At 44.9% G+C, this 13,751-nt stretch overlaps 1 protein-coding gene across 1 annotated transcript in view; it reads left to right on the top strand.

The window, feature by feature from the left end:
• The window catches only part of LOC140458945 (uromodulin-like), a 32,945-nt gene that overhangs the window by 8,306 nt on the left and 10,888 nt on the right, over window positions 1-13,751 (top strand). Inside the window, exons 3-4 of the mRNA XM_072553679.1 lie at window positions 234-362; window positions 7,642-7,786. Of these exons, the coding sequence (XP_072409780.1) occupies window positions 234-362; window positions 7,642-7,786 (274 nt within the window). The remainder of the gene's footprint in view (window positions 1-233; window positions 363-7,641; window positions 7,787-13,751) is intronic.

A 13,751-nucleotide genomic window follows, 5' to 3' on the forward strand; every position in this document is an offset into this window, starting at 1 on the left:
GGACAGGGGCAGGGACAGCAACAGCATGAGGTTAGATACAGAGTAAAGCGTTCACTCTGAATTTTAACTCCCTCCCTATCTCCACAGCTTTTTTATTTGAGTATGTTGTGTACATCTCTCAGCATTGTCCTCAGTTTCATCGTCTGCTCTTTGCAAACACTTGGATTTTGCTGTATTATGGTGACAGGGTTTTGGGGACTTGTTTAATTTCCTCTGAAAGTTTCCTTTTTCAGTTGGTGGATCCTTCCCAGACCCTTGTGCAGATCAGGGTTGCACTGAGTGGGAGAGATGTGGTCAACGTCATGGGAACATTGGCTGTGTTTGCACTAACCAGACCCACTCCGGGACCAACAACACCTTCGGTGAGTTGCTCCTGCATCCTGGCTGAATATATCATAATCTCACTAGTGCAAATCTTTATCCCCTTTTGTTTCAATATTCAGTTTCTAAACCTTTACCCTTCTCAGGAATTACAGATTCCTTATTTTCTGAAATGCACCTTCGACAATTAGTCTCTTCAGCCTCACTGGAAATGTTCTGAGAAACAATCTTTTCGATCCCAGTCAGCAGAGAATGGCCAATGTTGATATTCAGCTGCATTGAAATAATTGTCAAACTGGGAATCTGGCTGATACCCAAGCATACAGCCCTGGCCTGAGGCTACAGACTCTTGCCAGAGATTAGCATGTAAAATTAAAGCTCACAGGATTGGGGGTAGTGTATTGACATGCATAGAGAACTGGTTGGCAGACAGGAAACAGAGAAGGAATACATGGATATTTTTCTCAGTGTCAGGCAGTGATTAATGGGGTGTCACAGGGACCCCAGATATTCATGCTATACATCAGTCATTTAGATAAGGGAACTCGCTGTAAAATTTGCAGACCACACAAAGCTGGGTGGGAGGGTGAGCAGTGACATGGATTCAGAGATGTTGCAGAGTGATTTGGACAGTGAGTGGGCAACTGTATGGCAGATGCAAGATAATGTGAATAATTGTGAGGTTATCCATTTTGGTAGCAAAAAGCACATGGCAGATTATTATCCAAATGGAGATAGATTGGGCAATGAGTTTCTTGTACACCAGTCTCTGAAAGTAAGCAGGCAGGTTCAGCAGGCAATGAAGAAGGCAAATGGTGTGTTGGCCTTTGTAATGAGAGGATTCAAGTACAGAACCAAAAATGTCTTGCTGCAATTGTCCAGGACCTTGGTAAGAGCACACCTGCAGTAGTGTGCTCAGTTAAGGTCTCTGTACCTGAGGAAGGATGTTCTGGTGATGGAGGGAGTGCAGCGATCTTTTACCAGACTGATTCCTGAGAACTGATTCATGATCAGTTGGTATTATATTCACGGGAGTTTAGAACTCTAAACAGTACTAAACAGTGTAAACACCAGGAGGTAGTTCCTGAAAAACAGGGAGTCCAGAATCAAATGATCACAGCATAAGGAGACAGGATAAGCCATTTAGGACCGAAGTGAGGAGAATTTTCTTTCTTCATAGAGTGGTGAGCCTGCGGAATTCTCTGCTACAAAAAGCAAATGAAGTCAAAACATTGAATCTTTTCAAGAAAGAGTTATATATAATTCTTAGGGCTAAACAGATCAAGAGTATAGAGTCGTAGAGTCATAGAGATGACAACATGGAAACAGACCCTTCGGTCCAATTCATCCATGCCGATCAACATTTGTATGCATTTGGAAAGGCAAGGACTGATTAGGGATAGCCAACATGGCTTTGTGCACTGGAAAGCATGTCTCACAAACTTGATGGAGTTTTTTGAACAAGTAACAAAAAGGATTGATTAGCACAGAGAGGTGGACGTGATCTATACAGACTTCAGTAAGGCTTTCAACTAGGTTCCTTATGGGAGACTGGTTAGCAAGGTTAGATCTCATGGAATACAGGGAGAACTAGCCATTTGGATACAGAAGTGGCTCAAAGGTAGAAGACAGAGGGTGGTGGTGGAGAGTTGTTTGTTTTTCAGACTGGAGGCCTATGACCAGTGGAGTGCCACAAGGATTGGTGCTGGGTCCACTGCTTTTGGTCATTCATACAAATGATTTGGATGTGAACATAGGAGGTATAGTTAGTAATTTTTCAGATGAGACTAAAATTGGAGATTAGATTACTTACAGCGTGGAAACAGGCCCTTCGGCCCAACAAGTCCACACCGACCCGCTGAAGCGCAACCAACCCATACCCCTTCACCTAACACTACGGGCAATTTAGCATGGCCAATTCACCTGACCTGCACATCTTTGGACTGTGGGAGGAAACTGGAGCAAACCCACACAGACACAGGGAGAATGTGCAAACTCCACACAGTCAGTTGCCTGAGGCAGGAATTGAACCCGGGTCTCTGGCGCTGTGAGGCAGCAGTGGTAACCACTGACCCACCGTGCCACCCACTTTGAGATGTTGTGGACAGCAAAGAAGGTTACCTCAGATTACAACAGGATCTTGATCAGATGGGCTAATGGGCTGAGGAGTAACAGACGGTGTTTAATTTAGATAAATGCGAGCTGCTGCATTTTGGAAAGGTAAATCAGAGCAGGACTTATACACTTAGTGGTAAGGTGCTGGAGAATGTTGCTGAACAAAGTGACCTTGGAATGCAGGTTCATAGTTCCTTGAAATTCACAGGTAGATAGGATAGTGAAGGCGGCGTTTGGTATGCTTTCCTTTATTGGTCAGAGCATTAAGTACAGGAGTTGGGAGGTCATATTGTGGCTGTACAGGACATTGATTAGGTGAAAGTGAGGACTGCAGATGCTGGAGATTAGAGTCCAGATTAGAGTGGTGCTGGAAAAGCACAGCAGGTCGGGCAGCATCCGAGGTGCAGGAAAATAGGCGTTTTGGGCAGGAGCCCGTCATCAAATGTCGATATTCCTGCTCCTCCGATGCTGCCTGACCTGCTATGCTTTTCCAGGACATTGATTCGGCCACTTCTGGAATACTGTGTGCAATTTTGATCTCCTTGATATTGGAAAGATGTTGTGAAACATTTAAGGGTTCGGAAAAGATTTGCAAGGATGTTGCCAGGGTTGGAGAGTTTGAACTGTATAGACAAAGAAGAACAAAGAAAATTTACAGCCCAGGAACAGGCCCTTCGGCCCTCCAAGTCTGAGCCTATCCAAATCTACTATCTAAACCTGTTTCCCAATTCCTAAGCATCTGTATCCCTCTGCTCCCCACCTACTCGTGCATCTGTCCAGACACAGTTTAAATGAATCTACCGTGCCTGCCTCTCCCACCTCTGCTGGCAACGCGTTCCAGTTGCCCACCACCCTCTGTGTGAAGTACTTGCCACATGTATTCCCCTTAAACTTTCCACCTCTCACCTTGAAAGCGTGACTTCTCGTTATTAAATCCTTCACCCTGGGAAAAAGCTTATCCCTATCCATCCTGTCTATACCCTTAATGATTTTGTAAACCTTAATCAGGTCCCCCTCAATCTCCTTTTTTTTTAATGAAAACAAACCTAACCTACTCACCCTCTCTTCATAGCTCGCACCTTCCATACCAGGCAACATCCTCGTAAACCTTCTCTGCACCCTCTCCAAAGTGTCCCCATCCTTTTGGTAATGTGGCGACCAGAACTGTACACAGTATTCTAAAGGCGGCCGAACCAGTGTCTTGTACAATTTTAACATGACATGCCAGCTCTTATACTCAATACCCCGTCCAATGAAGGCAAGCATACTTAACCACTCTATCCACCTGTGCAGCAACTTTCAGGGTACAATGGACCTGTACTTCCAGATCTCTCTGCCCATCAACGTTTCCCCAGGCTCTTCCATGCAATGTACAATTCGCTCGAGAATTAGACTCGTCTAAATGCATCACCTTACATGTCTGGATTGAACTCTCTATCACTTTTCCGCCCAACTCTCCAGTCTATCTATATCCTCCTGTATTCTTTGACAGTCCCTTATGCTTTCTGCTACTCCACCAATCTTTGTATCATCTGCAAACTTGCTGATCAGACCAACAGTGCCCTCTTCCAGATCATTTATGTATATCACAAACAACAGTGGGCCCGATACTGATCCATTGGTCACCTTTCTCCATTTCGAGAAACTCCCTTCAACTACTTCTCTCTGTCTCCTGTTGGTCAACCAGTTCTTTATCCACCTGCTAGAACACTCTGCACACCATGTGACCTCACTTTCTCTATTAGTTTACCATGGGGAACCTTATCAAATGCCTTACTAAAGTCCATGTATATGACATCAACAGCCCTTCCTTCATCTATCAACTTGGTCACTTCCTCAAAGAACGTTATTAAGCTGGTAAGGCATGATCTCCCCTGCACAGATCCGTGTTGCCTATCACTGATAAGCCCATTCGTTTCTAAATATAAATAGATCCTATCCCTCAGTACCCTCTCCAGCAACTTTCCCACCACTAACGTCAGGCTCACTGGTCTGTAGTTACCCGGAATATCCCTACTACCCTTCTTGTACAGTCTGAATAGGTTGGGGCTGTTTTCCCTGGAACGTCGGAGGCTGAGGGGTGACCTTATAGAGATTTATAAAATCATGAGGGGCATGGATAGGGTAAATAGACAAGGTCTTTCCCTGTGGTGGGGGAGACCAGCATGGGTTTAGGGTGAGAGGGGAAAGATATGAAACAGACCTAAAAGGCAAAATTTTCATGCAGAGGGTGGTGTGTGTGTGTATGGAATGAGCTGCCAGAGGAAGTGATGGAAGCTGGTACAATTACATTTAAAAGGCATCTGGGTGGGTACATAAATAGAAAGGGTTTAGAGGGAAGTTTATTCATTCATGGGATGTAGACATGACTGGATGGGCCAGCATTTATTACCCTGTCCCTAGTTGCACTTGAGAAGGTGTTGGTGAGCTGCCTTTCTGAACCGCTGCAGTCCACCTTCTGTGGGTTGACCCACAATGCCATTACGGAGAGAATTCTGGGAATATGGGCCATGGGACTAGATTAAGTTCAAATATCTGGTCAGCATGGATGAGTTGGACTGAAAGGTTTATTTCCATGCTGTACAGCTCTATGACTCTATGGCCAACACCAAAGATGTCCAGCGTGTCAACAATTATGTGAATGGTTCTCAGCTAGGTAAAAAAAAGCCTGGGCTGTGAACAAGATATGGAAAAGTCATCTGACCTCCAGCTCAGAACTTTCTCAGTTCTCTGCAATAAGCCACTTTAAATCTGAAGCATACCAGTTTAACTTTCTCTGAAAGTTGTTGTAAGCTGCAACTTTTCATTAAGGAAGAGACCTTTTATCAGTAAACCGGTCACCCTGTGCCCCTTGCAAACTGGTGAATTCTTCCAGAGAAGGACAACTGAGAAGCAGCATTCTGACTAGCAAAAGAATTGACTCGACAACAATCACTGAACTGCTTTCCCAGTGTTCTCTCTGATCATAATCCTTTATCTTTGTGTGTGCGTGTGCGTGTGTGTGTGTGTGTGTGTGTGGGTGTGTGTGGGTGTGCGTGCATATGTGTGTGTGTGTGCGCGTGCCTGTTTAGGGGGAGTTTATAAAGTGATTAGTGTTTTAATTTGCAGACTTGTATGCCAACAGCTTATAATTGGTTATGTGTAACTAAACTCTATTTACTTGTCATTGAGTAATAAACGTCCAGAGCATTGAAAACAGCCCTTTAGCCCATCGAGTTTTCACTGGTCCAAAACAACCACCTAGTTATTTAATTCCCTTCTAACCAATAGATTTTTGGTTCACTACAGGAATGTGATCCATGCTTTCTGTGAACCTAGGTCTGAAAGACAGGAAAGGTGGGAAAATTCAGGAATCTTTCAGTTAAAAATCCATAACTTTAATAAATTCAGGAATAATGAGATCTGATTTCCAGTGCACTACCCCAGGGGAGTGTGACAGAATTTAAGCTGCTGTGGTGGAATGTAATCCCTATCCCAATGGCATTAACCTCCAGCTCTGGATCACAAACCCAGTGATATTACCATGACCGCTGGGTTAGCACCAGAGCATGAGGGAGGTGCTGATGTGGTGTTAATGTAAGTAGTTATCCTGAACCTCATGTGAAGATGCTGGGGACATGGGTTCAGATCCCACTGAAGCAGATGCTGGAACGTTAATTCAATAAAAATCTGGAATTGAAAATCTAGTACAGGGAGGCACTGCTGCCTCACACAGCAATAAGGACTGGGGTTTGATTTCAGCCTCGGATGATTCTCTGTGTGGAGTTTGCACATTTCCACCCCCCCCCCGCTGTGTCTGCGTGGGTTTCCTCCAGATGCTCCGGTCTCCTCCCAAAGTCCAAAAGTATGCAGGTTAGGCTAAATTACCCATAGCGTTAGGTGCATTAGTCAGGGGTAAATGTCGGGGAAATGGGTCTGGATGGGATACTTTTCGGATGGTCAGTGTGGACTTGTTAGGCCAAATGGCTGTTTCCAAACTGTAGAGAATCTAATCTGGTTCAGTAATGTCCTTCAGGGCAGGAAATCTGCTGCTCCTATCTGGTCTGGTCTACATATGACTCCAGACCCACAGCAATGGGATTGATTGTTCACTGCACACTGCATGGTTAAATATTGATCAAGCAGTCAGCAATGAAGACTCCAGGGATGAATTCTTTAAAAGGTCTGATGTGAAGCATCTTGTGAAGATGGGAAGCTGTTCCCTGAGCTAATAGCCAGTGAGAGTCTTGAATTTTGGGCACAGGAAGATGCCTTTAGAGAAACTGTTTGGCCAAAGTGCATTGGAACTGTGTAGGAATGTAGTTCTGTATCCCTCCATTTTCCAGCACCGGGGAACATCTTCCTTTCTCGGTCCAGGGAAACTCCAATTATCTCCTTGCAACTTGCACCTCTTTGGAGGGAGATCCCTTGGCTGCTGAGGAAGTTGTTCCCCAGTGGAACAACTTGCTTCCAATTTGCAAGTTACCTCGCCCTTGCTCTTGAGTTCTCCAGTCGTGGGATTAATCTCCGATAACGCTCAGCATATCTGGCAGCACCTTTGGAGAGAAATCAGAGTTAATGTTTCAGCTCGAGTGACCCTTCCAATTCTGAGCTTTTCCAGTAATTTCTGATTTTAATTTTTGTTTCTGATTTACAGCATCCACAGTTCTTTTGGTTGTTATGGGATTAATCTTGTCGACTCACCCAGAAATGCTTTGTTGAAGGATAGCCTCTGTAAGCAGAGAACAGTCCTGGCTGTGAGAAAGGGTGAGGGTCCCTGTGCAGTGAATTTCCAGTACTGTGACTGAAATATAAAGTTCTTCCACACTCTGGCCGAGACTGCCCGACAATGTCACACATTTATTGAATGATGTCCCCTTGACGGACTGGAGGACTGTTTAATCTCCTTAAACCCAGCGAATGAGGGAGATGAGGAGTTCAGCAAGTTTGTGTCTGCTGTAATAATTGACATTTGAAACGCTTTGCATTACCTTGGTCTTGTAACATTCCACATGAGAATCTGCACTGAGTCTGTATAATCTGTTTTAGTATCTTCACTCTTTTGAGTTCCTGAGTCATTTTGGTCAGTCTTTGAAGAATTCTTTCCAGGGTCAGTATACTGTTGCTAAAGTTGCCTTGCTGTGGAATGAAGGACTGAATTGCTTCAGGATTCACTGCCTCTTGGCTGCAGACACTCTCTCACAATCTGTGTTGCTCCAATTGCAGATTACTCTCTGAGCTGTAACGGCGCTGACAGTGCAGTATCCCTCTCTCGCTGCATGCTGTTTGATGTTGGACTCTCCACCGATAGCTTACATCTGAATGACCCCAGTTGTGTGGGAAACACTATCCGAGGCCGAGTGGTCTTTCTGTTTGTCAGTAACAGAATCACCTGCGGTAACAAACTCCAGGTCTGGTCCAGTTCAATCATCTGTCTCTGTGTTGATCGTTCTTATTCCTGGGGGGGTGATGGTAAGACGAAGGGTATAGGGTCTTGGGTTCCTACAAGCTCCTGATTTCCATCCAAATAACAGTGGGCCCCTTAGTCCTTCGAGCTCTGCTCTGCCATTCAATAAGATCATAGCTGATCTGTTTGTGTTTCCAATCCCATGTTCCCATTTGCCACCCTCAACTTCCCCAGCTAATAAAAATGTATCCAATTCCACTGTAAAAATATTCAAAGATCCTGTCTCTACCATCTTCTGTGGCAGAGCTCCACTGAAATAATAAAGGGATCAGGGATAGTGAAGGGGGCTTGCGCCTGAAGTCAGAGGACGTAGGGGAGGTCCTTAATGAGTACTTTGCTTTAGTATTCACTACTGACAGAGACCTTGATATTTCTGAGGACAGTGTAAAACAAAACAATATGCTAAAACAGGTTGATGTTAGGAAGGAGGATGTGCTGAAAACTTTGAAAAAAAACACAAGCAGAGGTAAATCCCCTAGGCCAGATGGGGTATACTCAAAATTTCTACAGGAAATGAGAGAAGAGATTGCTGCATCTTTGGCAATGATCTTTGTGTCCTCATTGTACACTGGAGTAGTACCAGATGATTAGAGGGTGGCAAATGTTGTTCAAGAAAGGGATAGGATAATTGTGGGAATTACAGACCTGTCAGTCTTACGTCAGTGGTGGGCAAATTATTGGAGCGGATTCTGAGAGACAGGACTTACGATTACTTGGAAAATTATAGTTTGATTAGAGATAGTCAGCATAGCTTTGTGAGGGGCAGGTAATGACTCTCAAACCCTATTGAATTCTTTGAACACATTGATGAAGGTAGACCAGTGGATGTGGTGTACATGGATATTAGCAGGGCATTTGATAAAGTTCCCCATTGTCAGCTCATTCAGAAAATAAGGAGGCATGGGATAGAGGAAAACCTGTCTGTCTGGATATAGAAGTGGCTAACCCATAGAAGATAGAGGGTAGTGGTAAATAGAAAATATTTAGCCTGGAGCTTGGTGACCAGTGGTGTTCCACAGGGATCAGTTCTGGGACCTCTGCTCTTTGTGATTTTTATAAATGACTTGGATGAGGAAGTGGAAGGCTGGGTTAGTAAGTTTGTCAGTAACATAAAGGTGATAGAGTTGTGGATAGTGTGGACGGCTGTTGTATATTGCAACTGGACATTGACAGGATACAGAACTAAGTCGAAGAGTTTGGTACTGAAAAGTCACAGCTGGTAAGGCAGCATCCAAGGAGCAGGAGAGTTTGTTTTGGGCATAATTCCCTTTATTAGGAATGAGGCTCACGATGCAGAGCTGGATTGATAATTGGCAGATAGAGTTCAACCTGGAAAAGTGTGAAGTCATTCACTTTGGAAGGTTGAATTTGAAGGCAGAATATAGGCAGGATTCTTGGTAGTGTGGAAGAACAGAGGGATCTTGGGGTCCATGTTTGTAGATCCCTCAAAGTTGTCACCCAAGTTGTTAGGGTTGTTAAGAAGGCATATGGTGTGTTGGCTTTCATTAGCAGGGGGATTGAGTTTAAGAGCCATGAGGTTTTGCTGCAGCTTTTTAGATCTCTGGTGAGACCACATTTGGAATATTGCATTCAGTTCTGGTCACCGCATTATGGGAAGGATGTGGAAGCTTTAGAGAGGGTAGAAAGATCAAAGAAGGGAGAGACCATTTTGGATTTGGTGCTCGGCAATGAGCCAGGACAGGGTCAGATCGTGCGGTGGGAGAGCACTTTGGTGAAAGTAATCACAACTACCTCACATTTAGCCTTGACCTTGGAGAATGAAAGGAGCAGTTACCAAAGGAAGATATTTATTTGGGGAAAAGGAAATTATGATGCTATCAGACAGAAGTTGGGAAGTACAGACTGGGAGCAACTGTTCCACAGAAAAGGCACAGCAGACATGTGGAGACTGTTTGTTTAAGGAGCAGTTGTTGCGAGTGATGCACAAATTTGTTCCTCCGAGACAGTTAAAATTAAGGAACCTTGGACGACGAGAACAGAGGAGCTTCTCGTCAAAAGGAAGAAGGCAGCTTACGTAAGGTGGAGGAAGCAAGGATCTAGCACAGCTTTAGAGGATTACAGGCTTACTAGAAAGGAGCTCAGAAATGAACTGAGGAGAGCCAGGAGGGGGCATGAAAAAGGCTTGGCAAGACGGATTAGGGAGAACCCAAAGGCATTTTACTCAGACGTGAGGAATAAGAGAATGATCAGGGAGAAAGTAGGGCCAATCAGTGATAACGGAGGGAACTTGTGTGTGGAGTCTGAGCAGATAGGGGAAGCCCTAAGTGAGTTTTTTGCTTTGGTTTTCACGAAGGAAAGGGAACTTAGAGGAGCTGGGATACAGTCTTGACCGGATCAAAATTGATGAAGTTGATGTGCTAGAAATTTTGGAAAACATTAAGATTGATAAGTCCCCAGGATCAGGCCAGATTTATCCTAGGTTGGTCCAGGAAGCGAGAAAGGAGGAAAAGATCTTTGCTTCCTCACTCTCCACGGGAATCATACCGGAGGATTGGAAGGAGATGAATGTTGTTCCTCTTTTCAAGAAGGGTAATAGGGAAATACCTGGCAATTACAGACCAGTCAGTCTTACATCTGTGGTCAGCAAAGTTTTGGAAAGAATTGAGGGTTAGGATTTATGACTATTTGGCAAAGCATAGCGTGATTAAAGGCAGTCAGCATGGCTTTGAGAGGGGCAGGTCATGCCTCACCAATCTTATTGAGTTCTTTGAGGAGGTGATGAGACAGGTCGCGAAGGTCAAGCAGTGGATGTGGTACATATGGACTTCAGCAAGGCATTTGATAGGGTTCCCCATGGTAGGCTCATTCATAAAGCCAGGAAGTATGGGATAGAGGGAGATTTGGCTATCTAGATTCAGAATTGGTTGGCTGACAGAAGGCGGAGAGTGGTTGCAGATGGAAAGTATTCTGCCTGGAGGACAGTGCTGAGTGGGGTCCCACAGGGCTCTGTTCTTGGGCCTCTGCTCTTTGTAGTTTTTATAAATGACTCGGATGAATGGGTTGAGGGGTGGGTTAGTAAATTTACAGATGACACAAAGGTTGGAGGTGTCGTCGATAGTATAGAGGGCTACTGTAGGCTGCAGCGTGACATAGACAGATACAGAGCTGGGCTGAGAAATGGCAGATGGAGTTCAACCTGGATAAATGCGAAGTGATTCTTTTTGGAAGGTCAAACTTGAATGCTGAATATAGGATTAAAGACAGGATTCATTACAGTGTGGAGGAACAGAGGGATCTGGGTGTGCAAGTATATAGATCCCTCAAAGTTGCCACCTAAGTGGATAGGGTTGTTAAGAAATCATATGGGGTTTTGGCTTTCATTAACAGGGTGATCGAGTTTAAGAGCCGCGAGGTCTTGCTGCAGTGCTACAAGTCCCTGGTGAGACCACACTTGGAATATTGTGTCCAGTTCTGATCGCTGTATTTTAGGGAAGATACAGAGGCTTTGGAGAGGGTGCAAAGAAGGTTTACCAGGGTGCTGCCTGGACTAGAGGGCTTGCCTTATGAAGACAGCTTGAATAAGCTCAGACTTTTCTCTCTGGAGAGAAGGAGGAAGAGAGGAGACTTGATCGAGGTGTACAAAATAATGAGATGAATAGATAGAGTCAATAGCCAGAGACTTTTCCCCAGGGCAGGATTGACTGGTATGAGGAGTCATAGTTTGAAGATATTAGGAGGGAGGTATAAAGGAGAGTTCAGAGGTAGGTTCTTTACACAGAGAGTTGTGAATGTATGGAATGCGTTGCCAGCTGTGGTGGTGGAAGCAGAATCATTAGGGACATTTAAGTGACTGCTGGACATGCACGTGGAGAGCAGGGAGTTGAGGGGTGCGTAGGTTAAGTTACTATGTTTTACATTAGCATTAAACCTCGGCACAACATCGTGGGCCAAAGGGCCTGTTCTGTGTTGTACTTTTCTATGTTCTAAAGAGGACATTTACCAAGATGCTGCCTGGACTGGACGGCATGGCTTATGAAGAAAGGTTGAGAGAGCTAGGTCTTTTCTCATTGGGGTGAAGAAGCATGAGAGGTGACTTGATAGAGGTGTACAAGATGTTGAGGGGCATAGATAGTGCATAGCCAGAGACCTTTCCCCAGGGCGGAAATGGCTATCAAGAGGGGGCATAATGTTAAGGTGGTTGGAGGAAGGCTTATGGGAGACGTCAGAGGGAGGTTCTTTACACAGAGTGGTGGATGCATGGAATGCACTGCCAGTAGTGGTGGTAGAATCAGAGACATTAGGGACATTTAAGTGACTCTTGTATAGACACAATGTAGGTTAGTCTCAGCTTTCAGTAGGATAAAAGGCTGGCACAACATAGAGGGCCAAAGGGCCTGTACTGTGCTGTACTGATCTATGTTCTATCTTCTATTAATTAAGAAAACTGGAATTCTGCATAGTGTTGTTTTGATTTAATTATCTCGATTGTGAAGCGTTTTTGTTGAATGTTTAAGTTCAGAATGAATTGTTGTGGTTCTGTTCGCCGAGCTGGGAATTTGTGTTGCAGACGTTTCGTCCCCTGTCTAGGTGACATCCTCAGTGCTTGGGAGCCTCCTGTGAAGCGCTTCTGTGATCTTTCCTCCGGCATTTATAGTAGTTTGAATCTGCCGCTTCCGGTTGTCAGTTCCAGCTGTCCGTTGCAGCGGCCAGTATATTGGGTCCAGATCGATGTGCTTATTGATTGAATCTGTGGATGAGTGCCATGCCTCTAGGAATTCCCTGGCTGTTCTCTGTTTGGCTTGTCCTATAATAGTAGTGTTGTCCCAGTAGAATTCATGTTGCTTGTCATCTGCATGTGTGGCTACTAAGGATAGCTGGTCGTGTCGTTTCGTGGCTAGTTGGTGTTCATGGATGCGGATCGTTAGCGGTCTTCCTGTTTGTACTATGTAGTGTTTTGTGCAGTCCGTGCATGGGACTTTGTACACTACATTGGTTTTGCTCATGTTGGGTAATGTAGTGTACAAAATCCCATGCAAGGACTGCACAAAACACTACATAGGACAGACAGGAAGACAGCTAACGATCCGCATCCATGAACACCAACTAGCCACAAAACGGCACTACCAGCCAAACACGCAGATGACAAACAACATGAGTTTGACTGGGACAACACTACTATTATAGGATAAGCCAAACAGAGAACAGCCAGGGAATTCCTAGAGGCATGGCACTCATCCACAGATTCTATCAATAAGCACATCGACCTGGACCCAATATACCGACCACTACAATGGACAGCTGGAACTGACAACCAGAAACAGCACATTCAAACCACTACAAATGCTGGAGGAAAGATCACAGAAGTGCTTCACAGGAGGCTCCCAAGCACTGTGGATGTCATCTAGACAGGGGGTGAAACGTCTGCAACACAAATTCCCAGCTCGGCGAACAGAACCACAACAACGAGCACCCGAGCTACAAATCTTCTCACAAACTTTGAACGCCTTCAGAATGAATTGTCTGTGTTGCAGTACTACCATCTACTGGGTAAAAACAATGACTGCAGATGCTGAAAACCAAATACTGGATTAGTGAAGCCCTGATGAAGGGCTTTTGCCCGAAACGTCGATTTCGCTGCTCGTTGGATGCTGCCTGAACTGCTGTGCTCTTCCAGCACCACTAATCCACTACCACCTACTGGTCAAGTGACATCTTCCAGCCAGATAAACTGCACGTCAGCCTAAGCTACAGTGCCAGGACAGTCCTCGAGTGAAACACTGAAAATAGGAGCCGTAGTTAAGTCACTGGGTCCATCAGGCATGCTCCCCCATTCAACATCATCATGGCTGATCCTCTCAATTCAATGTTATCACTCCTTCCATACCCCTGCTGCCTCCACCACGGGGGT

This window comes from Chiloscyllium punctatum, chromosome 34 (genome assembly GCF_047496795.1).
Source record: "Chiloscyllium punctatum isolate Juve2018m chromosome 34, sChiPun1.3, whole genome shotgun sequence".
Lineage (NCBI taxonomy): Eukaryota > Metazoa > Chordata > Chondrichthyes > Orectolobiformes > Hemiscylliidae > Chiloscyllium > Chiloscyllium punctatum.